Source organism: Hemibagrus wyckioides, linkage group LG16 (genome assembly GCF_019097595.1).
Source record: "Hemibagrus wyckioides isolate EC202008001 linkage group LG16, SWU_Hwy_1.0, whole genome shotgun sequence".
NCBI lineage: Eukaryota > Metazoa > Chordata > Actinopteri > Siluriformes > Bagridae > Hemibagrus > Hemibagrus wyckioides.
The window spans coordinates 5,938,453-5,963,820 of NC_080725.1; the positions used below are offsets into that span (position 1 = coordinate 5,938,453).

A 25,368-nucleotide genomic window follows, 5' to 3' on the forward strand; every position below is an offset into this window, starting at 1 on the left:
TAGAGCCAGTGTTTGTGAAATCCAGGAATATTTGCCCTACACAGTTCAAGTACACTTGGCTTATATTAAATTATTTGGCCATTTCATCAGATACACCTACATGATGTACTTTCTAGGTATATGAAGTGTCTAGCATTAAACTGATGCTTGGCTCAGATCATTCTCAGCTCAGGCATGAAAAATGTGCATTACTCTAATAGGAGGAAATACACAAGGTTAAATAGTTAGCACTGTGGTTAGAATTAAAGTACTGATAATGGGTAAGAGAATGAGGAAAGGAGAACTAGACAGAGACAGTACATTTTCATCCCAAAATGCCTCCATACCAGCATAAACATACTGCATTGCTAAACATCTGGTCAATTATACACCCCCCCAATGGATGTTTTAGTGATTGAATACATGATAATCTAGTACTTTTAAAACATAGCACACTATGGTACAGTTAGCTGACAGTTTTTACCCTCATTATACCAAATGACCTTAAGTGCTTAAAACAAAACATGGACATAAGACTGGAATGATCGAAATCTTTGAAAAGCAACCAATAGGATAACTAAACAGGCAGGTATAGCAGCTCACTCCTCAGCTAGGCCCATCCCAAACATACCACCAATGGCCAAAGTACTGCAAAAATATTTATTCATACAAAACTAAGCCATAAAAATTCAGAAGTCAAATCTTCTCTGGACCTCAGCTGGCCCAAAAACAAAGTCCTTTTCAGTGGCTTCAGTCTTCAGGCATTCATCTTCAGCACTCTACATCAAAACAAAGTGCATCAAATGAGCTGTACAACCAAAATGGGGAAACAAAGGTACAGCATGACAGTTGTGTTTTCAACCCACCTCACTGAAGTACTTCTCAATAAGTGCTTGGGCAGCATGATACACAGCATTGTTTTCATGATTCTGAAGGAGCTCGATATGTTCCAGCCCACCCAACTCTTCCACAAGCAAACAAAGCTTTTCAACCTCCAGAAGTTGCTCAGCAGCCTAAGAAAACCAAAAGCGGTCACTGTCTGGTAGCAGCCACACCAGGTCGGTAGTTATTCAGCATAGGAACAGAAATTCACACTACATAAGCGTACATACTTGAGTGATTGCACTCTTACCAAGAAAATGTTATTGATTGCATCCAAGATGACTAGGATAGTCTTGGAATCTTTAACGGTCAATAAATTTAGGATGCCTTCCAGACCTCCACACTTCACAAGCTGTACAACCTGGTTCACTGTTCCTCCACTGGTGTAGTTTGTGACCGCCCAGACAGCTTCTCGCTGAGTCTTAAAGTCACTCTGAAAGCAAGATTTAAAATCGTTACATGTTCAAAGAACGATTTTAGAATGATTTAAGGAAGGAATAATAAAACTGCAACAAGCTGTGCCATTAAATGGTAAATAATCCACTATTGGATGTGGTCCAGCCACCCAAGTGGTTGCCCATAATGACACGGTCCATCATGTTTGTTGTGTCACAATATGACAATTATTTAAATTTTAGTGTACTGTGCTTTTTAACGCTTTATACTTTGTGCATTGTACAAGAGAGTAATCCTCCATGTTACAGCAGCTAGAAGCAGTCATCTCCTTACCAACCTCTTGACATTTAAGTGACGGTGAGTGCAGCAGTTGCTAAAAAGAAAAGCTAAACAGTACAAAATTCATTCATTTGGAAGATTTTCCCCCGGTAGAAGTTTACTGTTAAAGCCTCAACACTTACAACTCCTTCCATAAATGTTCCAGAGCTAATACATTACATTAGACGTTTGAATAATTTCTTAATCCTTTTATTAAGGCTGTGGTTGTTGACTTATTGCTAACAAAGTCCCTGTGAAGGCATTGTAAAAGCAGCAATGTCTGAGCACTCAGATAGGCTCATCTGAAACTGTACAAGCCGGTAATCTACAACTTCAAAAGAAAGCTGTGGTATTAGCAGCTTAAATACATTCCATTCAATTAAAACCTTTATGATAATTATGATTGTATGCAAGTCACCACCTACATTCCTGAGCAAATTCACAAGAGGAGGCAGTAGACCACATGTTATTAGTTGCTGAATCTGTTGGGGTGGTCCAGCTGCAATGTTGGAGACAGCCCAGGCTGCATCCTTTTGGATACTGGGTTTAGGATGACGCATTAGTTTTGGCAAGGCACTCAGCACACCAGCATCAATAGCCATCTGTGTCTGAGGGTCTGAACCGCTCACAATGTTCCCAATAGAACGAAGTGCTGGAGTCTTCAAAAGAATAAAAAGGTCTTAACAGGTGCACAAGTTAATTACAAAAGCGATTTCATTTCTGACATTTTACTAGAATGAAATGAAGGCCCAAATTAAAAGCCAGAACAAGTTGTAATGGTTTACCACCACTGCAAGGTCCTCAAAGCCCAGCAGCTCAACCAGTCGTGAAAGAACCCCGGTCTTTATTACAACGTCAATGCGCTCATTTGGCCCATCTGTAAGGTACGAGATGGCCCAGCATGCGTCAGACAGAACAGATTTATCACTGTGGTGAAGCAGCTGTATAATGGAGGGAAGCATCTGCTGGACTGCAGAGAAACGAGGGAAAGGATTCTTGTTCCTGCACAGGTTTGAGAGGGTCCATGTCAGGTTGCGTAGATAGCCAACCTGTGAAAGACACCCAGGTATGTTTTTGTTCCTCCATGAAGCCTAATATTCAGATACTGAGCATTTAAAATTAAATAACTTACAGGGACGTCTGGCGTTAGCCGTGCTAGTAGCGCAGGGATCACACTGCAGTCAATAAGTGCATCACGATATGCTGGGCCATCACCTGTGGGAACACGTGTAGAGCCAAATCTAATGCATGATCCTGCTCAATCAGGATTGCATCGAATATCTTGCATGTAGTCTTCGAATAAGAAGTATGCAAATTACCTGCAATATTACCCAGGGCCCAGACAGCCTGCTCACTTATGTTTAACATTGGTGAAGCCAAAAGGGCAATGAAGGCAGGCACTGCACCATGTTCCACCACTTGTTGAGTGTGCCACGAGTTGCCTGATGCCACATTAGTAAGTGACCAGGCAGCCTCAAACTGCAGAGTGGGGTTATCGTTCCTACCCAAAAACTCTACAAAGCGGGACAGCAGACCTGCTTCCACAATTTCTTTTAATGGAGGGTTCCTCTCTCGAGACAGCAGCTTCCTAAAATGACAGTGAGCATTAAATACCAAAGACTATGGATCATTATAATCGACAGGCATGTACAGAATTCACCATACCTGGCTGTTTGACAACCCTGCACCTGTCGCTCTGGACAGTCACTGTTAACATTGGCAACAATTTCCTGAATTGTTGCTGAAATGACCTAAAAGAAATAGTAGAAGAGTAAACTTCAATTGGATTACTGCTAAGGATTCATATCGCTGTACGAATAATGAGACTACAACCTCTTGGTTGTCAGTGTTGTAGTCTGGAGACAGAGGTTCTTCATCAGGCTGAGAAGAAATATTCCTCCTCTTCAGGATGCTTTCCACTTTTTGGGCTTTTCGAAGCTCCACACACTCCGCAACTCTGCGCTCACGCATTTTCTTCAAGGAAGGAGCAAAATTAGCCAAATATAGTTTTAATAATGGGTTAAAAAAAAAAATGATATATAGTTTTAATAATGGGTTAAAACATACCATGAAATCCTTGCCTCGGTTTTTGAACTTGCACATGCGCTTATCAACCATATTTTCAGTAGGCATTGTGTGCATCAAGTTGGCACTAAAAATAAAAATAAATTTATCTGGAGAAATTCTTACAGCCAGGAATCTCAAATGAAACGAAGTAGAAGAAATAACTTGAAATGCAGCCCACTCACCCAGGTCTTCAGAAAATAAACCTTCAGGACCCCAAAGAAATAAGCCAACCTCCTGCTGAAATATTTAAACGCTGAGACTAACAATGATCAGGTGATCCTAATCAGCACTTCGCCGTGGGCATGTTTAGCATGCTTTTGTACCTCAATGCAATGCATATGCTCCAGTAATACTAAATCTGTCTGCAGCGCGTGATGTGACTTTTTAATACCGCATTGAAGCACCTCATATCTCACCGGATTTATTGTATTTGGAAGTGGTGCAATAATTCCTTCACGTAAGCTTTAGAAAATGGTGCACTGTGATAAGAGTAGTCTTAAGAGAATAAGCTGGGAAATAAATGATAACTGGATAACTGATGGGTTTTGAGACACGCTTTAATTATATCAGTATGTTTAACACTGAAATATCCAATGTTTATTGAAGCATCATGGTCAAGTACATCATCAGGAATAGGAATGGGGGAAATGATTGTCTGATTTTATTTTTTAAATGAAATAAAACGAAACAAGCAAAATGGATTAAGTCAATTTTGCTCCATAACTTATATATATATATATATATATATATATATATATATATATATATATATATATATATATATATATATATATATTTTCATAGGTTATTTAGCGTCAAGCATATTTGGTGTAGGTAGATGACGTTGGAGTTCTTGGACACTGTCGCCACCTAGCGGTCACATGCTTCACTCCATCATGGTTTGGTAAGAGTCGGTCGAGTCCTCGGAGCTGCTGAGGAGTGGCTGCTTCTCGGAGCTACTTTTCCCTCGCTTTGATAAAAGCCTACGGATTTTAACTAGGACTACAGTCAAAAATGCAAAACAAACTGCACCCAATATCGCAGCACCCAGGAGCCAGGGCCAGAGCTCACGTGCTTCCTCCAGATAGGACACGATGTCATCTACAAACCGCCGGCCTACAATCATAATATTAAAAATAAATAAAACACATACAAAAATTCATATATGTGGAGATATTTTGAAAGATTTTTGTTTTTATTCAGTGCTCCTACATTTGGGGTGTATACAACGATAAGGCATAACATTATGAGCAGTGCCTGGTGAAGTGAATAAGACTGATGATCTCCTCATCATGGCACCTGTTAGTGGGTGGGATATATTAGGCAGCAAGTGAACATTTTGTGCTCAGAGTTGATGTGTTAGAAGCGGGAAAAATGGACAAGCGTAAGGATTTGAGCGAGTTTGACAAGGGCCAATTTGTGATGGCTAGACGATTGGATCAGAGCATCTCCAAAACTGCAGCTCTTGTGGGGTGTTCCCGGTCTGCAGTGGTCAGTATCTATCAAAAGTATCCTTTAAGTCCTGTAAGTTGCGAGGCGGGGTCTTCATGGGCCCCACCTTGCAGTTTTCAGGATTTAAAGGATCTGCTGCTAACATCCTGGTGCCAGATACCACAGCACACCTTCAGGGATCTAGTGGAGTCCATGACTCGATGGGTCAGGACTGTTTTGACAGCAGAAAGGGGGACCAACTCAATATTAGGCAGGTAGTCATAATGTTATGCCTGATCTATGTATATAATAATGTTAAATTTGTCTTAAATGTTCTGTCATATTTGTAACTAATGAAGCCCATACATAGAAAAAAAAGTGTACAGTTCATGTTGTCATATAAAATAATATGGTAACTAAGTGGATGGTACCCAATGTACCTTGAAACATGTTTTATAATATTAGTAAATTTAACACGGAAATATGTCATAGCATTTATTGAAGCACAATATCCTGCTCAAGTGTATCATGAGGATTATGAAGGATAGATCTAATTGCCTACATTAAAATTACTACATTCATTTTTAAAGAAATAAAAATTGGTAGAATAACCAAGTTTTTAAAAATGGTTTTAAACTGTGAGATTTTGGAGACAGTTGAGAACTTTGATAACAATTAACACGTTCTCTGTAACTTGCTTAAATTTCCAACTAAGATTGTAAATGTTTTTGTGATGAATGTGCTTTCTATTAAGCATTGTTTGTTTGTGCTAGCCTTTTATAAATTGCCATGGTCAAAAAACAAAGTGAGATTAGCCTGAAATAAGAGTATTTACAGTATTTACAGAAATTACCATTATATAAATAAATATAAAGCAAAAAAAAATATCACCAGGGTCTTGGAGGTAGGAGTATTCATAGCCTATTTCTCTGCTGGAAATGAAATAGTCCCCATTCTGATAGAGAGGTATGAATGGTGCCATGTAGTATTCACTGTTGTGGCCAATTGGTGCATTGGCTGTGGGATAGTGAGACCTTTCTGGCTGGTGCCTTCTCAGCCACTGCTCGTAGATGCTACGGAAACAGAGGCAAACTCAAACAAGTCTTCAAAGCAAATCTTGAGTTAGGAAGTGTTCAATTTCACTTGATTTCTCACCTATCAACGAAGGCATGATGTAGGAGGAAAACTGGGTCATTGGCTGAGCCCTGCACTGAGGACATGGTGCCATTCATGAAGACGTGCAGGGCTGCATGCATGCTGAGTTTGTTGCTGTTCCCAAGGCCTGTGCGAGGATTTCCAAAACCTATACAGGAAGAAAAGTTAAGTGCTAACAGTTTCAAGAGATAAAGCCTGCCTGGTCAAATCATGGAATTAAATGAGATCGATCAGGGGCATAAACTCAAACTGAAGATATGACAATAATCAGATGTTGTCTGATTATAAGTCAAAAGTATGATTTTTTCCATAAACAACATCAGGATCAGTAACTACAGCCATAGACCTAATTACAAATGTTGTTGGGGGATGTAGTAGCTTAGTGGTTAAGGTGTTGGACTACTGATTGGAAGGTTCTGGGCCTGATCCTGATGCTGAGCCTGATGCTGGGCTCCTGAGCAAGGCCCTTAACCCTCATTTGCTCAGTTGTATAAAATGAGATAGCTCTGGATAAGAAATCTCAAAATGCCAGAAATGCCAGATATGTAAATGTTTTCCTTTCTGGCAAAACCTACTATGTCTACACTAACATGACACTCCCAGATACACATACAACCACTACAACAACTTAAAAATATATATGTATCTGGTCAAGAATATCAACTTCCTGATCTTTTTAAAACACATTTGGTTTGGTGTTTATGTGATAATGGTGCTTTGTAACTAACTAGTGTCTAAATTTGATGTATTTAACCTTCTAGTGTGTTCCTGAAACTCATGTTGGCCATGCGGTCCATTGGTCCAGTGTCATACTGCGACAGACTGAGAGTGAAGTCCACCTCAGAGGATGTGGGAAGCCCATCTGCAAGGTTCCGGTCATGGTTCCCAGGGTTGCGCAGTAAAGGTCCTTCCTCTGTACCATCACACAAGATACCTCTCATACTGTATTCTGGTTCTCTGGAGCAAATCACCTATAAGGTTTATAATTAAACAAAAAAAATACAATCAGATAAATAAGTGATTTGATATTAAGGATGTTTAACATTATTGTAAAGGCAGGTGTATGGGCCACCAAAATATTCATCCACTTGAAAATACAGAACTTTATATAAACTTAATCAGTCCTAAATTTTTAACTCGGAAATGCGTTTAGCATTATTCCAAAAAATATTTTAGGAGTTTCTAGACTACTGTAATCAGGAAGAGAAATAAATATGTTAAAATTTAGTGAATGACTTTGGCAGACAAGCTATGTTATGATTGCACTAAGCAGGGGAAGGGGTGTTGCAGCCTTCCAGAGCTCAACAGTTTTTTGAACATAGCTGTAGATGATGTTATATCAGTCTGCATCAGCAACTTATAATTATGTAATTATATATTCTTTATTATAAGGTCGTTCAAGAGGACATTTTCCAGGTCTTGGCTGGCTGTTATACTAAACCGAAAAAAGTTTTTTTTCCAATGCTTGCTTCTCCGTTCTTCTTTATGAAGAATCGATCCAAGATATAATGTGACGGAAATAACATTATGATAAGATGATCGTGGGCTAAACAATCCATAATTTTAATTTCAGCTTGACAGATGTATTCCTCTTCAAAGGAAGACTTTCTCTTCATATATGACTTTTACACAATTTTTTAAACAAAATTTTGAACCCTGAATGGAATGTATTTTAGGTTATCCCTCTGGGGAACCTTTAACTCTACTTAAACCCTTCAGTAGTGATGACATCAGAAAGTATTCAAAATATGACTCTTTTTTGGAAGCTAAGAACTAATAATTTAAGAGCATTAATGAAATGTTTTTATGTGCAAGTAGAGTATGATTAAGTACAGATTAATTTAAGATGGTTTAAGATTTTTAATAATTCATGTATAAGCGATTTTTTTCTGATTTACCTTCCAAGAGGAGAAAACAGATGATGGGCTGATGAGGTTGGGGTTTAGAGGACTTTGTCCGCCCACGATCTCATCGGTGCAAACTTCACACTCCTGTGCATCCCTCCAGTCCCAGTATGGAATGGCAAAGTCGAAGTCTCCTGTTAATTTCCTAATCTCATGTTCCCAGCGAAGCAGAAACACCCTGTGCCATGGCAAGAAGCCCGGGGCCCAGTGTCCAAAATCTACCTGCAGCCACACATTATTCTCCCCTCCAAGCAGAGCGGGCCGGGAAACATAGTAATGCATCCAGACGAACAGATCGTAGATGGAAACGTCTCTAAACATTGGCCCAGATGAGTTGCTCATTTGGTTGTAGATGCCCGTGATTATCACATAATCTTGGCTGATGGTATTTTTGGCTAAATTAAGATAAGAGATGAACTTCTGCTTTTCCGCCTTTGAAAGCTGGAAAATGTTTCTTCTGACCGTCTCGCGTCTTTCAGTGCAAACTGACCCGAAGTAGCCAAATGCGCATTCACTGCAGTCAGGACCCATAAAGTTTCGGAGACAACGACAAGTTCGGTTAAAAAATGTGAGAGGCCATCTCTCCCTGTCATCCAAACCGTTAAACGGGTATTGAGGTCCATCGGGCTGCTCGGACACGGTTACGTCTTGGCACATTCCCCGACCAGAACGAGCTCCGCAAGCTGATCCATCTCCGCTCCAAACGGGACAGCATTGTCTCGAGGCCAGAGCTTCACTATTAGCGCACTGCCGGGGAATTTGCTGCCATGTCGGCTTTAGTAGCTGAGCGAAAAAGACTATAACAAGGGAGTGCATCTCATAAGTCAGAAGGGTTCTGTTTGTGATGGCACACTGATGACTATTGGGTTAATCCTTTCAGGGTCTTTACCACCCCCATCCGTTGCCCACTCCCCCATCAGATTCTTCAGATCACATGCCTCTTTGCCTCAGGGTCGTTAGGGTGAAAAATTCTTCCCTGCATGTTACTGCTACTCGGAGTGTGTTACGGAGTCAATATTTTAACATTATACATGTTTTAGGTGTTATTAGATGGGAACTGATATCATGTTCCCTGTATAGATTTGTCACAGAATTTGACGACCTTATCCAAAGACACACCTTTCTTTCTTTCTTTCTTTCTTTTCAGTAAACATAAAGTCAAGGTGGATCTGGAGCAGGAACACGAAGAGCAAGGCCGGAATACACCTCGAATGGGACACCAGCTAATTGCAGGGCCCCATACAGACATTTATATACTCGTTCCTGTCTAGGGATAATTTAGAGGAATCAGTTTACCTACTGAAATATTTTTAGAGGTGAAACCCGAAGAACCCTAGGGAAACTAAAATGACAACGAATCTGAGCTCAGGATTGAACCGGAGACCTTTAAACTTTAATGCGCAATGTACAGTTTAAACAGAAGATGGCGCCGTGAACAAATAACATAAGAGTTAGGGTTTCATGTTAGGGAGGATAAAATTACTTGTCTATGTAGAGAAAAATGGAGACTCTGTACCGTGCCTCAATGACAGATTTTGCGGAGTGATCCAAGATCAGCTATCATATATAGTTTTACGTAAAGCAGGTTGAGCCTACACACATGATTTTTTATTGTCTTTGGGCTTTGAAAAACGTTTCCTGTAGTAATGTAATATTATGCTCACATCTCTGTCTAAAACATTGCAAATTGGCCAACAAATGTTGAGTTATCTGTCTTTCTATAGAGACTCAATAAGTTATAAGATGGTTAACAACCTAGAGTTTCTTATTGATTCCATAACTAGATTGCCAATGTTGAATAAGCACATACAATGTGGAATATAAAAAAAAAACAGTTAGATCTACACATAAACTCATTTAGACTACCGTTATTTGGTTCAACCTGACGGGAGAGGGAAACAAATTTCCCATAACGCCATACAGAATACCGCATTCAAACCACCTACGCTCACTCTGCGCTGTTAGTCCTCAGAAATAGACGTGTGTATAGGCTACACTTAAGGGATGTGTTAGTGTTTCTCAGTATCCTGTATGAATGTAAACACTTTGACTAGCGCGCAAAACGCAGCGGTATATTATTCATAATGCCATGTGACCCTCGGCGCTGAAACGGCACGCGTTTCGTGAGCGCTTATTAGAAGGGAAGCAGAGATGTCCACCTTTTGAGACACGAAGTAAGGTGAGAACGGTAAGATTTCCGTAAGTGTTTTACTTACCTGTAAATTCAAAGTAGACATTTTAGGGCATTTAATTATGTTTGTTTTATATTGATAGACCGTGATATTTTTCAAGCTTAAGAAACATATCGTTTTGTATAAATCGGTGGGGTTTGGTTTTTGCAGACGGAATATGAAAAGGCAAATAAGCTTCTTCATTCTGCAAACATTTTATTTTGATTTGTGTGATTGTAATTCTGAGATTTCAGCACCGCGGACAGCTCCGAGACTTTAGCCCTATGCACGTTGTAGGAGTATTAAGTTTATACGGTCTTGTCAAGTCGACTCTAGTTTGTTTGGTCAAATTAAATGCTACGAGATCACTGATAAGAAAGTGAACCTATTAGTTAACAGGTCTCTCTTGGCTCCAACACGGACACATTCAAACACTTGCACAGCCATTTGCCATGAGCTATTTTAGTTCTTAAAGAGATAGAGAGCTTTAATTAGGTAAAAAGGTAAGTTTTAACTTGCAGAATTTAGTACTGCTTTTGATAGCTATATAATAATTGCTGTTCTCTCGTTCTGATATTTGAAACAAAGTATATAAGACAAAACATATAAGACATAGCTCTGAAAAACAGTTTTTCTTTGTCACTCTTTTTCCATCAGAATTGAATATCACAAACTAGAGGATGTAGGAGGGTCTGTCATCTACAGAGATTTTCCTAGATTTTTCTTTTTCTGTCTGAGCTTCTTTTCTGATAACTGTTGCAGATACCATGATGACTCCATCTGCATTTGGCACTGACTGATCTGAGAGAGAGCAGGAAATGGGGATTTTACTTTTCTTCCTTTTTGCACTTCTCGGACACATCAACAGGCTCACACGGCTAGGCACACTGGTGCATGCTCAGTCTAATGAGCGCCGAGTCCTGGCTCACATGCCTGGTGACATTACCATTGGGGCACTCTTCTCAGTGCACCACCAGCCACCAGCAGATAAGGTCCATGAGCGGAAATGTGGCGCAGTGCGTGAACAGTATGGCATCCAGCGTGTGGAGGCTATGATGCACACTCTTGATCGCATCAATGCTGACCCCAACATCCTGCCCAACATCACACTGGGCTGCGAGATCCGAGACTCATGTTGGCACTCAGCAGTGGCACTAGAACAAAGCATTGAGTTCATCCGTGACACCCTAGTCTCCACTGAGGAAGAGGAGAGCATGTCCAGGTGTTCAGCTAATGGTGGAGGGATACCCATGAAAGGGAAGAAACCCATAGTGGGCCTCATTGGGCCAGGCTCCAGCTCAGTAGCCATCCAGGTGCAAAATCTTCTTCAGCTTTTCAACATTCCCCAAATTGCCTACTCAGCCACCAGTATGGATCTCAGCGATAAGTCCTTGTATAAGTATTTCATGAGGGTGGTACCCTCAGATGCTCAGCAGGCCAGAGCAATGGTGGACATCGTCAAAAGATACAACTGGACTTATGTGTCAGCCATACACACAGAGGGTAAGATGTGACATGAAATTTTTCATTTAAATGTGCCTCTGGTGGCATAATTTTTGGATTAGAGTAAAAATGCCAGTTTGAGGATTGTTTGTATCAGATAAATTCAGCATATTTATATCTAAATCTCTTATAAAAATGCAAAAAAAATGCTCAGTCCATTTTTTGTAATTCAGATTTATTTAGCTATAATCAGTTCTTGATGATTAATCATAGTTTGCCCAGTGTTAATTTGTTCAGTTATGAAGTTTGTTATTGATTCTGAGAGAAAGAAAAGTCATAGTCTGTTTGGCAAAATCCATTTTCTGAATTCAGATGTATTTAATGATTATGACAACAAAAGGGGTTACTTAAACTTATTGGATATGGGTTATAATATAAAACAAAATCATGGATAATCAGTGTACTCTGTAATTGTTGACACTTACAGTACACAGAAAATATTCATTGAGAAAGTAAGACATGATTATTTCTGTTTTTGCTCTAATGTTATAAAATTTAATGTAACTGGCTGATTGGCACAGGTTTTCTCAAGACTTTGCTCATATTTGGCTCCATCCATGTTGCCTTTGACAACAAACTTTCCTGCTAAAAAGCTACTCAAATGAATCATGTTACCACCAACATGCTTGGTACCTGGGTTTAGGGCTGTATTTTGTCTGTTTTTCTGTTTGACAAAATGACTTTGATGTTAGTCCTATAACCTGGTGGTGTCCACTCTTCTAATTTTGGTTATGCCAAAATTTTCCTTTTTGTTATAATAGATTTCACCGTACTCCTTAAATGGTTCCAAGCTATACTCAGGTTTGAGTTGGTCCCGGTTTTGCTGCCAAAACAGCCCTGACCCATCAAAGCATGGACTCCACTAGATCCCTGAAGGTGTGCTGTTGTATCTGAGACCAAGATGTTAGCAGCAGATCCTTTAAGTCCTGTAAGTTGGGCCTCCATGGGCCCCACCTCGCAACTTACAGGACATAAAAGACACTTACATGACTTGAAGGACTTATAGGACTTAAAGGATAATTTTGATAGATACTGATCTCTGCAGACCGGGAACACCCCCACAAGAACTGCAGTTTTGGAGATGTTCTGATCCAGTGGTCTGATCTAGCCATCACAATTTGGCTTTTGTCAAACTCGCTCAAATCCTTACACTTGCCCATTTTTCCTGCTTCTAACACATCAACTTTGAGGACAAAATGTTCACTTGCTGCCTAATATATCCCACCCACTAACAGGTGCCATGATAATCTGTCTTATTCACTTCACCTGGCACTGCTCATAATGTTATGCCTGATCGGTGTATGTACCCTGTTTAACCTGTATAGTGTAAGCCCTTGAGAATTAAATACTAGTTCCAATTTAGATTGCTGATTGGTAAATTCTGATCAGTTTTAGACTTAAATTTGATTTCTGAATACTTAACGTTCCGAATACTTACGTTTTATAAATGATGTATGCTACTTAGAAACTGTTCTGAAAAATGAGTCATCATATTTGTTGTAATAAGTACCATTCATAATCAAGTCATAGCAGTTTTTCCCCCCAATACTTCATCATCTGAACACTATGTAATTGAAGTGAAACTCCCCCACATTATTTCTGCCCTGTTAGCATATAAACACTTGATGGGCATATTGAGAAGCAGCATGTCACTGTTACTGTGGCTAGTAGGGTTAATGTGTAGGCACCCTGCTTTTGTTTTCACCTCTCTGTTTCTGTCATGGTAGACCAAATAATTCAGTAGGACAGCTTGGATCACTTGATGAGGAGTGATCATGATTACCATTTACATATTCATTTTATTTTTTTCCCTACCAGTGGGTGTTGGTTACAGTGTAATTAATTTCCTTTGTGGAACGTGGTGTGCTCAAAAGCTACTGATATTTACATGAGATCGGCAAGCCTATTCACCTAAAATAGTTATCATGCAAATGAAGCCTTTTGTACTAAAGATGTGTTTTTTTTAAAGCAAAAGATTTTACATAATACTCTCAAACTGAAACAGGTTTGTTTGGTGTTAGAACAAAGTTTCAGGTATAACTCTTTCACCATATGCACAAAACACAGCTGTCTGGCAGTAATTCAGAGGAAGAGATCCTTCAAAAGCTGTGCCAGATAGAGAAACAGAGAGAAGATCATCTGTGACTAGCTTTGTGGATGTTTGAAATTTTGATATCAGTCTAAATTTTGTCAGCGCAGAAGGTGAAATGCATGATCATTTAAGTTAAGGGCTGACGATTGCTTCGGCCAATCCAAAACCTTCCAAGTTTTCCCCTGATGAAGTTATTTTTTGTGTGTTCAGTACATTTTGGATCATTGTCTTGCTGCATGATTAGGTTCCTCACAATTAGATTGGCTGCATTTCTCTGTAACCTGACAGAGAGAATGATTCTGTAGACTTCTGAATTTATTCTGCTGCTTCCATCATGAGTTACATTATCAATAACGATTGGTGAACCATGACACTACCTCCAATGTTCTTGACCAGTTAGCTTGTACATTTTGGATTAATTGCAGATCATTTCTTTCTCCACATTTTGATCTTTCCATCACTTTGGTAGAGATAACTCTTGATTCCAGAATGTCAGTTGCTTATCTCTGTATTTCACTGTTAAATTCTAACCTGGCTGTCTGATTCTTACTGCTGATAAGTGGTCTGCACCTTGTGGTATGTCAAATGATTGTGATTGTGCCCTATGGAGGTTGCTGATGATGTCACATGACTGTTGTTTTATGGAGTTTCTTCACAGCTCTCACAATGTTTCTATCATCAACTGCTGTTGTTTTCCTTGGTTGATATTTTCAATGTCCGGTTGTTTAGTACACCAGTCATTTCTTTCATTTCCCCTCTTTTCTCAGCTGGGATGTTTTTCACCTATAGACAGCTTCCCAGTTCGACAAGTACAGTATTCTTTTTAACGACAAGTACAGTATGCGAAGGTGAAACCCAGGGCTCAAAGCAAGAGTAGACATTAAGAGCTATTAACTGTTTAATCAATGAATCTGTTAGGACACACATGGGCAGCAAGAAAATGTAGAATGTGTGGGTTTAAACAAAAGGTGTCAAAGTTGTTTAACACGTCTAGGTGTAAATATTAGGAAACAGAAGCTGAAATTCTCATATTCATCTCAAATCCAAATCTCTTCTGCATTTAGCATACATAAAAAAGGCCTTCCCTTTCCGAATGGAATGAATATAAATAGCATTATTTTCTATGAGGCATTAAAACATAATGTTTATGATATAATAACTGGGACTGTGTATATTAATGTCATTATGTAGGTTTAATATTGCCTTCTGTTTTATCCCAATGATGCATTTTACATCAGCACTCATACCACTTGATACCAGAGGGTCCATATTCCTAGCAGAAAGTAGGTGACCTGATTTTGAAGTAATATGGGGAAGCTTACCCCTGACAGTGTGCAAAACAGGGGCATAGCAGACTAATGTTCGTTAGTTTTTATCAGACAGAAAAATGCAACATGTTCCTATTTAAATTGTAAATAAATAAATAGATAGATAGATAAATAAATAAATAAATAAATAAATAATCATGCAACCTCTACAAAATACATACAGGAATCAAGCATGGCACCACCCTCATGCCTAGAGCTACTGCTCTCCAGAGAAGGCACATTATAAGACATTGACTTGGAATTCCTGCAGTTAAAAAAAACAACCCCAAAAAGAAAATAGGTGTTTCAAACAGGCTCACTGATGTGTTGTAAGTATATCACCACCAGCCTCTCTCTTACATAAATAACTCTGTGGTGGAGGATGTCTATTGGGTGTCCACCCATGATTATGTTGATAGTTCTTAGACATCAGAAATTAGACAGCATGATATTTGTTAGGTTGTGGCCACCTGGCATTTGAATGCTCTAAATTTTAGTTCCTTGGCCAGAGGCTTAATAAGTGGTCCTGCTGTGCAGCATAATTTTCACAGGGTTGTTTGCATGCATGCTGATTTTGTGCCAATCCCATTATGCAAAAATAAAACCGATGAAGATTCTGTGTCCTGTCCTAGGTCTCTCACTATCAGGCTTGACATTTCCATCAGCTCTGTCACATATGCATGCATGAATAGATGTTGAATGGACTGATCTCTTCAGTGCAAGCAACAGAACTTATGTGTCTACGTGTGCCATGCTTGAGGCAATGTTGTTTGACCTCATCAGGATATCGGCAATGTACCTGTATTCTGTACACTGTTTTTAGACACTGTGTGCCTGAACAGTTGTGTCTGTAGGTATGTGATCAGGCCCACGTGTTAATTAGCACAAACCACAAGATGTCCAGATGTGTGTAGAGACATCCAAATCTATATCTTATACCCTGTCGGCCTCTGGATTGGTAGGTAATTAAGATATCTTTGCTATGGCCAGTACCAACAAAGCTGACATTGGTGTCCATACCCAACTTCTAGGGATTCTAAAACTTGTCTACACAACCATGAGTCAAAATCGCTTAAACCAAACTTGTTTACAGATAAACCCATTTATGGCAAACAATCTTCCTGATCTATGGCTCTCAGATCATAGTTAACTGCAGATTTTGGTTTAGATCTGATAAGCGTGCAGCCTCTGTAGCCTCTTTAACAACTCCCTTTCTGAGTTGATCAATGCTGTGGCATTGAGTGATGCCTATCTTCAGCTAACAGACAGCCCAGGCATTGCACACATACATAATGAAGCTTGCATTATCACACTTTAAATCCTTTATGAGCCTGAACTGCTAATAGTAGGAATATGGAGTTCAATGATTCACCAGAGTGTTATTCTGAGGCAACCCTCTTGGAAAGCTAAAAAAGTACAAAACAAAAACACAAGAACTTGGAAGTTGATGCTCAGTAAGGATTGTGCTGAGAGACAGCAAAGGTAACCTTGCTTGACATTAATAGAGGAAGAAACTCATTCTGGACATGATTTTATAATGTAATTATAGGGTAACCTGACAGTGTGGTAATGGTTGCATGCACACAAGAATTCATTAAAAATATAAATGTACTAAATACTATGGTTGGTATTCCATAACTTTTAGAACTCTTAAAATCACTATACAATACAGCAGCTCATGACTTCAGTCTGTGACTTTAGATCGCATTAGGGTATTTTTTTTTGTTTTTTGTTGGGAAAATGCTGTGAAAAAACTCCAGCATGCTTATGTTCACATGCAACAGCTTGTTAACAAAGTAATGTCTTAATCTTCAGGAAACTATGGTGAGAGCGGGATGGAGGCATTCAAAGAAATGGCAGCCAAGGAGGGCATCTGTATTGCACATTCAGACAAGATCTACAGTAACGCTGGAGAGCAGAGCTTCGACCGGCTGTTGGAAAAACTGCGCATTCACCTGCCCAAAGCACGTGTGGTGGCATGTTTCTGCGAGGGCATGACTGTGCGTGGCATTCTTAAAGCCATGAGAAGACGCCGGCTAGTGGGAGAGTTCCTTTTGGTCGGCAGGTAATTCTCTCTCAAGTGACCTACAATTCATTCATTCTGCAGTGACGTATTAGTCCCACACTGGACTGACTGCCATCATCTGCATCACTGTTCTACTCGAGTCTTTCCATGAGTGAGAAAAGGTTTATTTTTTGTGGCATATTCCAGTGAACAGTGTTTAAAGACTTTGTGCCCAGAAGCCTTCATAATAAAAAAAGAACCAAATGTGCTATTTATAGTACCATTTAAACAAGTGATTTTTCATTCCATTTTCATTTTTCTCAAATGAGACACTAAAATTTCTTATTAATAGATTTACCCCTATTTCATTCTTGGTTGTTCCTTTAACTATAACTTGGGAAGAAATAATGCTACCCCTTAAACTCCCAGGATGCATCAAGTCCTGACTTACATTCTTCACGCTTGTAAGTTCATAACTTATTTTCAAATATAAATTATTTTCAATATAGTTACTAACAATTTATGAAAATGACTGAATACTACTACTACAACTGATAATAATAATAATAACAACAACAACAACAACAACAACAACAACAACAACAACAATAATAATAATAATAATAATAATAAGCTACTTTAAACAAGAAAAATCCCAGATTTATTGTATTTGTTATACAACAATAAAACTTTTAAAATATGAAGTTGTTCCTAATCAAGGCATGTCCCTGAAAATGTTATTTCAAAACATGTTATTTCTTTCTCTCTCTCTCTCTTTCTCTCTCTCTCTCTTTCTCTCTCTCTCTCTCTCTCTCTCTCTCTCTGACATGTGCACACACACACACACACACAAACTTTTACCTCAGCAACCAAATAGAAACCAATGATCTCTTTAAATTATTTTAAATAAAAACTCCAGGGTTAATAATAATACTGTATTTAATAGTAATTCATTTATATGATATTTTCTATTAAAAACTAAAATCAAATAATCCTATCCCCACTCACTCACTTACACACTCCCTTTCAGCAAACACTTTATTTGGAGTATTTACTCAGAGCTCCGACTTCAGCTGCCGACACTGGGGGTGAGTTGGTATTACCACCTGTTTGGAAAAACTAGATAAATAAATGCTTAATTCTCAGATTAAGCATTTTAATATATTTTCTACCAAGAAAGAAGGTCAGTTCTTAGCCATGTACTCTCTGAGTTAAATAAAGAGGTTCCATATTTCAACTAGAGGAGTTTTAACAAATAGGAACTTGTAAAATTAAACAGGTCTTGCCATTGTTTTCCACTGGACTTGCAGTGATATGGCAGACTGCTGGCATCCCATTATATGCTAAAAGCATGAAAATACCTTTATTCAGATTTGTTTTTGCTTCCTACACAATTTACGTCATATATGTGTGGGAGTACAGAAATATGTATCTTGCCTATGACACTGAGGTCCCATGACTCTTCATTTGTCAGAAGAAGTGTGATCCTTTTGATCCCTGGCAGGCTGCAACAGCATTAAACCCTCATCTACATAAACACATGCAGGTGTCTGTAGAAATATAACTCAACAGAACGTCATTTGAGTGTGTTCAGCACCATATCTCCAAACAAGCTATAAAATATGAGGTAGTATAAGAGAAGATTTATTATATGTTCATTAATATGTGTGTAACATGATTTCTTTTGCTATATAATAATTGGGGCTGTTTTCCTCCCTGCTTTGTTTTCCACTGTTTGCTGTAAAACATGGTTGATGTACCCATTAATACCTTTTGGTTCATGACAAAAATGGGCCTTTAATTTACGCTCCATTCAAATTTATTATCAGTGCTTTCAGAGAGAGGCATTGTGGCATGCAAGAAAAGCCCAAATGTTGTTTACTTTATGTAGAGTGTGAATTTTTAAAGGGTGTCTATTTCAGAAAATGGTGTCATGGATGTTATCCAGACGGCCTGGTTTGACGTAGCAAAGCTGCCATGCATGTGGAGGTGTGTGTACAACAGTCTGTGATGCAGGCTCCAGGCAAATGCTAGGCAGACAAGCACTGAGTTTCTGCCAACATTTCTACCTAGCGTGTTGGATTTTATAGAATAGATCTTAAATTTGGCCAATTTTCAGTGCGCAGTGCTTTCAATTAAGTGAGGCAGGGGATTGTTTTCCGGGAATGGTATAAGAGAAAATTTGCATTCTTTCATAACAAGACTTATTGAAAATGTTCAATTGAAAATGAAAGCATTTTAATATTCTCAATTCTCAAGATTTTACAAACACATCCTGCTTATATTTGCTAGCAGCACCACTTCTGTATTATTTGCTGTTTCATCAAAGTGGTGCTAGCACAATAAAATATTTCATTCAAACAAATCAAATGCCTTTTAGATGGCTATTTTAAATAGAGCTGTGCAGATTATCTCCTACTTAGCACTCACTGAAATGATGATAGTGCTTTTAATTGACTTAAAAAAAGCAAATGGGTATTGTCATGTTCAGGTGTCTCTTTCCAACAACAATAGTTTATGAAATCAAAAAGGCTTAAATCCACTCATGGCTCTTAGCATAAAAAAGCCTATAAAAATACTTATTACAATTCAGTGCTTTTCAGTTATCCACTAATGAGTAATATAGTAGTTTTGAGTCATCTGACCAGCATGAATCAGAAAGGAGCCAACAAAGTTTATGGCACAAAGCTCATAACAGGACATTTTAGATTAAAGTCCCGTGTCTTAAGAAGTGTTTGTTTTAACGAAATTTTAATTAAAATTGTCACAATAAGACATTTTTATATGTAGATCTCTGATGGAGCAGCAAGAAAACCTCACGTTGAGACAACAAAAGGGAATCCATCATCTTCTGGGCAACACCAGATAGTGAAATTATATTATTGTTCTTCTTCAGTATGCTTTAACATCACAAAGTATGACATTTTGAAAGGATATACAAATAATGCAGCTAGTGTAGATGTACCAAGTGGATTTGAATTAAAAGCTGATTAACTACTGTTATTAGACTAGTGTAATTGCAATCTACAGCTCTCTCCCTCTGTCTTCAAGCTCTTCCGGAAAAGATATAAAATAAAAAATCATTATGTGCCTAAATGTAATATAAGCTACAATGGCTCGGCTCCTGTGCAGGATCTATTTTATAACAGTAGCAGTCGGGAGTTATAAAGAAGGCTGACCCAATGGGTCAGTGTGTGGGCTATTGCAGAGCTCACTAGCACGCTGTGCTGCAATGTTTCAAGCTTGCCGCTAACACTGCCTTCAATGTTTTTGCTCACATCGCTTTTGGCTCCAAGGACGAGTTATGAAAGCCTCTCCTTCCTTAGCGAGAGAACAGAAATGAAACAAAGACCTCCCACGCTCGGAGTTGTGTAACACCAGAGCTGCAAAGCTTGGAAGTGTTTGAAAAGGCAGAATGAACACAAAATAGTTTTGTGCGTATTTGAAAGAGTAGGAAGGCCACAGCCACACACCCTCAGCCTCACCCCTGGTGTTCAGAAGAATGCGAGAGTTAGTCAGGAAGTCACAACATCCGCTTTACTCACTAAAATGCTTCTACAATAAATTTATATGGTATAGTTGCAAAGCTCGTTGGAGGGAGAGATGCCTTGCATCTGCATAGACATGTACATTCAGTATATTCTATTTAATAATAGATACAGAAGCATGTTGGGTGACACACTAAAACTTTACACTGATCAAAGACATCACTGGCATCATTTTGAAAGCCGAGCCATAGTTTCACCAGACAAAGTGTAATTTAGGCACCCCCTCTTATTTGGGTAATGTCTCACATTCTGTCATTTTTGTTCATGTTATCATGTGCTTTTCCTTCTGTTCCGTCTCCAACCCTGTCCTGTCTTGATTCGTTTGTCTATTTCTATGCTCCACTTCCTTTGTCCTGTTGATGTCTATGTTTGAGCCTTGTTCTTCAGTATCACTATTCTGTGTTTCTAGTTAGTCCTGTTTGGGATACTGCTGCTTGTGTAAATTTATTCCAACTTTGACTCCTGTTGTCATGGTATTTCATTTCACTGCTATCGCACTCCTCGTTGCTGCTGTTCTCTGTCCGTCTCTGCAGTGATGGCTGGGCCGATCGCTATGATGTGACAGATGGCTATCAGAAAGAGGCAGCTGGAGGCATTACTATCAAACTGCAATCTGCTTATGTCACCTGGTTTGATGATTACTACCTGAACCTGCAGCCAGACACGAACCAGCGCAACCCGTGGTTCATTGAATTCTGGCAACATCGCTTCCAGTGCCGACTTAAGGGCCACCCACAGGAGAACGCAAAATACAACCGCACCTGCACCAGTGAGTGTAGCTTAAACGTTAGAGTTGAATTTCTTTTAAGTGTTATAAACATTTTAAATAAATCAATATTGTATTATATTTTTATCTTACTTTCTAATCTTTTCCAGTTTTCTATTTATTCCACCCTGAAAATAGCGTATATCTAAGACAAATAATATGTTTATCTCATTTCACCCCGTACTTCATGTATGTGTTAAATTGTCATGCTTTAAAGAAGTAATTAATCTAACATTTCCCTAATCAGAGAAAGAGTCTCTCCGGCTCCACTATGCTCAAGACACTAAGATGGGCTTCGTCATCAATGCCATCTACAGCATGGCTTACGGTTTACACACCATGCAGAAAATGCTGTGTCCTGGCTACTTGGGTCTGTGTGAAGCAATGAGACCCATCGATGGCCGAAAGCTTCTCGAATTCCTCATGAGGACCAATTTCACTGGTGTATCAGGAGAAGTGGTGCTTTTTGATGAGAATGGAGATTCTCCTGGGAGGTAGGAGCAAATGGTCAAGGAAAAAGGAGCAAAAATGTGCCCTAAAATGTGAATAGATCTTCAGCTAATTTCTAAAAATAAAACAAGATGAAGAGAACCCAATTAAAACATAAAACATGTTTTACATTTGTTGGAAAATTTATATGAACCTTTAATCTTTCAGTAAGATGTGTGACCCACTTGACAGCAATAACTTCAAGTGTTTCTTGTAACTGCTGATGTGAATTTTGTCTTTTACTCCTTCTCCTTACAAAACTGCTTCAATTCAGTGATGTTGAAAAAAGTCATTTTATTTGAACTGCTCTTTTTGAACCTTTCCTCAATGCTTCTAATGGTTTGAAGTCTGTACTTTGACTTGACCGTTCCAAGATGACAGATTTATTATATATTTCTTTGTATATTTACATGTGAAACAGCCTTTACATGTGTATTAGTGTTTTGTTACATGAGGCTTAAGTTCATGGAAAACTCCCCTGATAATCTCCGGGAGAATTTACTGGTACAATCCAGAATTTATAGGTCCATCAATAATGCCAAGACATCCTGAACCGGGTGGAACAAAGCAGCCCTAAATGCATGCTATCCTGCCAAGCACAACATTCTTGTTCAATGTTTGCCTTATGGTGCCTTCATGAAGAAAGAAAGTAAATACAAGAATGAAGTGAATGTTAGAGTGGCTTGTAGATCCTCAGAAATTACAATGGAGATTTTTATGACTTCTTTTTGCTATGCTCTTGGAGTGATACTTGTTAAAAAGAAGAGTAATAATGGTCCTCTTTTATATATCTGCCTCACAGTGGGTTGGTGGAGACTCTTAGGAAATGAGTCTGGTTAGCAATAATAACTCTTTTTCAAAAGTCCTCAGGAATCTCCTTTGAGGAATGGCACACTTTTATAACCGTATGTGGTGAAGACAAGACATTGATAGTGAAAACCCAAGTTCATGTTCTTGAAACATGAGAGGGCTAAACCTATACCTGTTTGTCATCCCCTTGACTGAAACACCTGACTTCATTAACTCCTAACCCTACAGGTTCATATACTTTTTCTGGCAAAAACATTTAATGTGGAATCGTTTTGTTCAATAAATAAATGCTAAACTAAATGGGTTCTTTTGATGTCTTGATCACATTTCAGGTCAACTATATGCAGAAATACAGAAAACAGTAAAGGGTTCACGAATATGTATGTGTGTGTGTGTCTGTGTGTGTGTGTGGTCAGGTATGAGATCATGAACTTCAAACAGATGAGTGAAGAAGACTACAGCTACATTCACGTTGGCAGCTGGGACAACAGTGGGCTAAAGATGGACGATGATGAGATCTGGGCCAACAGCAGTGCGATCATCCACTCGGTCTGCAGTGACCCCTGTGAAAGGGCTCAGATTAAGGTGAGAAATATTACATCATAAAAGTCATAAAATGAAAGGAAATAAAAAGTCTTGTCATGCCATGATCTGCAAAACAGCCTTATCAGGTTAATCATTTTAATTGGTATTAATTGGCAATATAGCACAAATTACATTATAGAATATAGCAACACAGTGCAATTTATATATATATATATATATATATACACTATATTGCCAAAAGTATTCGCTTACCCATCCAAATAATCAGAATCAGGTGTTCCAATCACTTCCATGGCCACAGGTGTATAAAATCAAGCACCTAGGCATGCAGACTGTTTTTACAAACATTTGTGAAAGAATGGGTCGCTCTCAGGAGCTCAGTGAATTCCAGCGTGGAACTGTGATAGGATGCCACCTGTGCAACAAATCCAGTCGTGAAATTTCCTCGCTCCTAAATATTCCACAGTCAACTGTCAGCTGTATTATAAGAACGTGGAAGTGTTTGGGAACGACAGCAACTCAGCCACGAAGTGGTAGGCCACGTAAACTGACGGAGCGGGGTCAGCAGATGCTGAGGCGCATAGTGCGAAGAGGTCGCCAACTTTCTGCAGAGTCAATCGCTACAGACCTCCAAACTTCATGTGGCCTTCAGATTAGCTCAAGAACAGTGCGCAGAGAGCTTCATGGAATGGGTTTCCATGGCCGAGCAGCTGCATCCAAGCCATACATCACCAAGTGCAATGCAAAGCGTCGGATGCAGTGGTGTAAAGCACGCCGCCACTGGACTCTAGAGCGGTGGAGACGCGTTCTCTGGAGTGACGAATCGCACTTCTCCATCTGGCAATCTGATGGACGAGTCTGGGTTTGGCGGTTGCCAGGAGAACGGTACTTGTCTGACTGCATTGTGCCAAGTGTAAAGTTTGGTGGAGGGGGGATTATGGTGTGGGGTTGTTTTTCAGGAGCTGGGCTTGGCCCCTTAGTTCCAGTGAAAAGAACTCTGAATGCTTCAGCATACCAAGACATTTTGGACAATTCCATGCTCCCAACTTTGTGGGAACAGTTTGGAGCTGGCCTCTTCCTCTTCCAACATGACTGTGCACCAGTGACCAAAGCAAGGTCCATAAAGACATGGATGAGTGAGTTTGGTGTGGATGAACTTGACTGGCCTGCACAGAGTCCTGACCTCAACCCGATAGAACACCTTTGGGATGAATTAGAGCGGAGACTGAGAGCCAGGCCTTCTCGTCCAACATCAGTGTGTGACCTCACAAATGCGCTTCTGGAAGAATGGTCAAAAATTCCCATAAACACACTCCTAAACCTTGTGGACAGCCTTCCCAGAAGAGTTGAAGCTGTTATAGCTGCAAAGAGTGGACCGACGTCATATTGAACTCTATGGATTAGGAATGGGACGTCACTTAAGTTCATATGCGAGTCAAGGCAGGTGAGTGAATACTTTTGGCAATATAGTGTATATGACCTGTAATGTGTGTCTATTATAATAACTAGCCATGATTAAGCCTTTGGCACTGTGATATTTCAGTGGCTAATTTGTAATACTGTTATACTTTTGTAAATGTATAAAATAAATATATGTATAAATATAACACATAAATAGAGCCTAAGTATTTCTAAAAAAATAATAGGTTTGACAGAACTGCTTAATATACAGTTTTTATTTAAGTTCTGAGGGCATCACAAGAATGATGATTCTCCAAATGAAATCATAATTTTTGAAAGCTGTATTAGTATCAGTGGACTGTTGTTGAGTTCCTGTCTCTCATCTAAGGTGATCCGGAAAGGTGAGGTTAGCTGCTGCTGGACCTGTACTCCATGTAAAGAGAATGAGTACGTATTTGATGAGTACACCTGCCGGGCCTGTGAGCTGGGATCCTGGCCAACAGATGACCTCACAGGTGAGACAATAGATCTTACTGATGTAATTAATTTGATATGTATAAAGAACGTACTAAACTAGAGAAAATAAAAATTCTTCAAA

At 39.2% G+C, this 25,368-nt stretch overlaps 3 protein-coding genes across 7 annotated transcripts in view; 1 reads left to right on the forward strand and 2 right to left on the reverse strand.

Annotated features, from left to right (window-relative positions):
- Positions 1 to 628: 628 nt before the first annotated feature.
- Positions 629 to 3,850, reverse strand: kpna7 (karyopherin alpha 7 (importin alpha 8)). Of its 2 annotated transcripts, XM_058411971.1 has the most exons (11): positions 3,825 to 3,850; positions 3,643 to 3,727; positions 3,409 to 3,549; positions 3,241 to 3,326; positions 2,895 to 3,163; positions 2,708 to 2,790; positions 2,361 to 2,624; positions 2,001 to 2,234; positions 1,112 to 1,294; positions 846 to 992; positions 629 to 758 (listed from the first exon to the last, which is right to left on the reverse strand). In XM_058411971.1, exons 2-11 carry the CDS (start codon positions 3,715 to 3,717, stop codon positions 669 to 671), a joined length of 1,572 nt encoding a protein of 523 aa, XP_058267954.1. In that variant the 5' UTR covers positions 3,718 to 3,727; positions 3,825 to 3,850; the 3' UTR covers positions 629 to 668. The 2 variants fall into 2 exon arrangements, with proteins under 2 accessions (XP_058267954.1, XP_058267953.1); XM_058411970.1 differs by lacking the exon at positions 3,825 to 3,850 and having other exon boundaries at positions 3,643 to 3,775.
- A 649-nt stretch (positions 3,851 to 4,499) lies between these two features.
- Positions 4,500 to 8,996, reverse strand: LOC131366931 (tyrosinase-like). Its single transcript, XM_058411969.1, has 5 exons — positions 8,127 to 8,996; positions 6,983 to 7,199; positions 6,229 to 6,376; positions 5,965 to 6,146; positions 4,500 to 4,758 (listed from the first exon to the last, which is right to left on the reverse strand). Exons 1-5 carry the CDS (start codon positions 8,946 to 8,948, stop codon positions 4,529 to 4,531), a joined length of 1,599 nt encoding a protein of 532 aa, XP_058267952.1. The 5' UTR covers positions 8,949 to 8,996; the 3' UTR covers positions 4,500 to 4,528.
- A 1,071-nt stretch (positions 8,997 to 10,067) lies between these two features.
- grm5a (glutamate receptor, metabotropic 5a) overlaps positions 10,068 to 25,368 on the forward strand; it is a 28,681-nt gene continuing 13,380 nt past the window's right edge. Inside the window, exons 1-7 of one of the 4 annotated variants that reach the window (XM_058411967.1) lie at positions 10,068 to 10,320; positions 10,961 to 11,806; positions 17,021 to 17,270; positions 21,292 to 21,527; positions 21,772 to 22,018; positions 23,240 to 23,408; positions 25,159 to 25,285. In XM_058411967.1, the coding sequence (XP_058267950.1) occupies positions 11,122 to 11,806; positions 17,021 to 17,270; positions 21,292 to 21,527; positions 21,772 to 22,018; positions 23,240 to 23,408; positions 25,159 to 25,285 (1,714 nt within the window). In that variant the 5' untranslated portion in view covers positions 10,068 to 10,320; positions 10,961 to 11,121. The remainder of the gene's footprint in view (positions 10,321 to 10,960; positions 11,807 to 17,020; positions 17,271 to 21,291; positions 21,528 to 21,771; positions 22,019 to 23,239; positions 23,409 to 25,158; positions 25,286 to 25,368) is intronic. The other 3 variants (XM_058411965.1, XM_058411968.1, XM_058411966.1) reach the window with 3 other exon arrangements.

Coding starts and splice junctions, on each gene's coding strand:
- kpna7 (XM_058411971.1), bottom strand. CDS start 3,717: ATGCACACAATGCCTACTGAAAATATGGTTGATAAGCGCATGTGCAAG. Junction 2,791..2,894: donor GGCCCTGGGTAATATTGCAG/GTAATTTGCATA, acceptor GTGTTCCCACAG/GTGATGGCCCAGCATATCGT. Junction 2,625..2,707: donor GGCTAACGCCAGACGTCCCT/GTAAGTTATTTA, acceptor TGTCTTTCACAG/GTTGGCTATCTACGCAACCT.
- LOC131366931 (XM_058411969.1), bottom strand. CDS start 8,948: ATGCACTCCCTTGTTATAGTCTTTTTCGCTCAGCTACTAAAGCCGACA. Junction 6,377..6,982: donor TTTCAGGAACACACTAGAAG/GTTAAATACATC, acceptor CTTCCTGTATAG/GTTTTGGAAATCCTCGCACA. Junction 4,759..5,964: donor CTCCTACCTCCAAGACCCTG/GTGATATTTTTT, acceptor TTATGATTGTAG/GCCGGCGGTTTGTAGATGAC.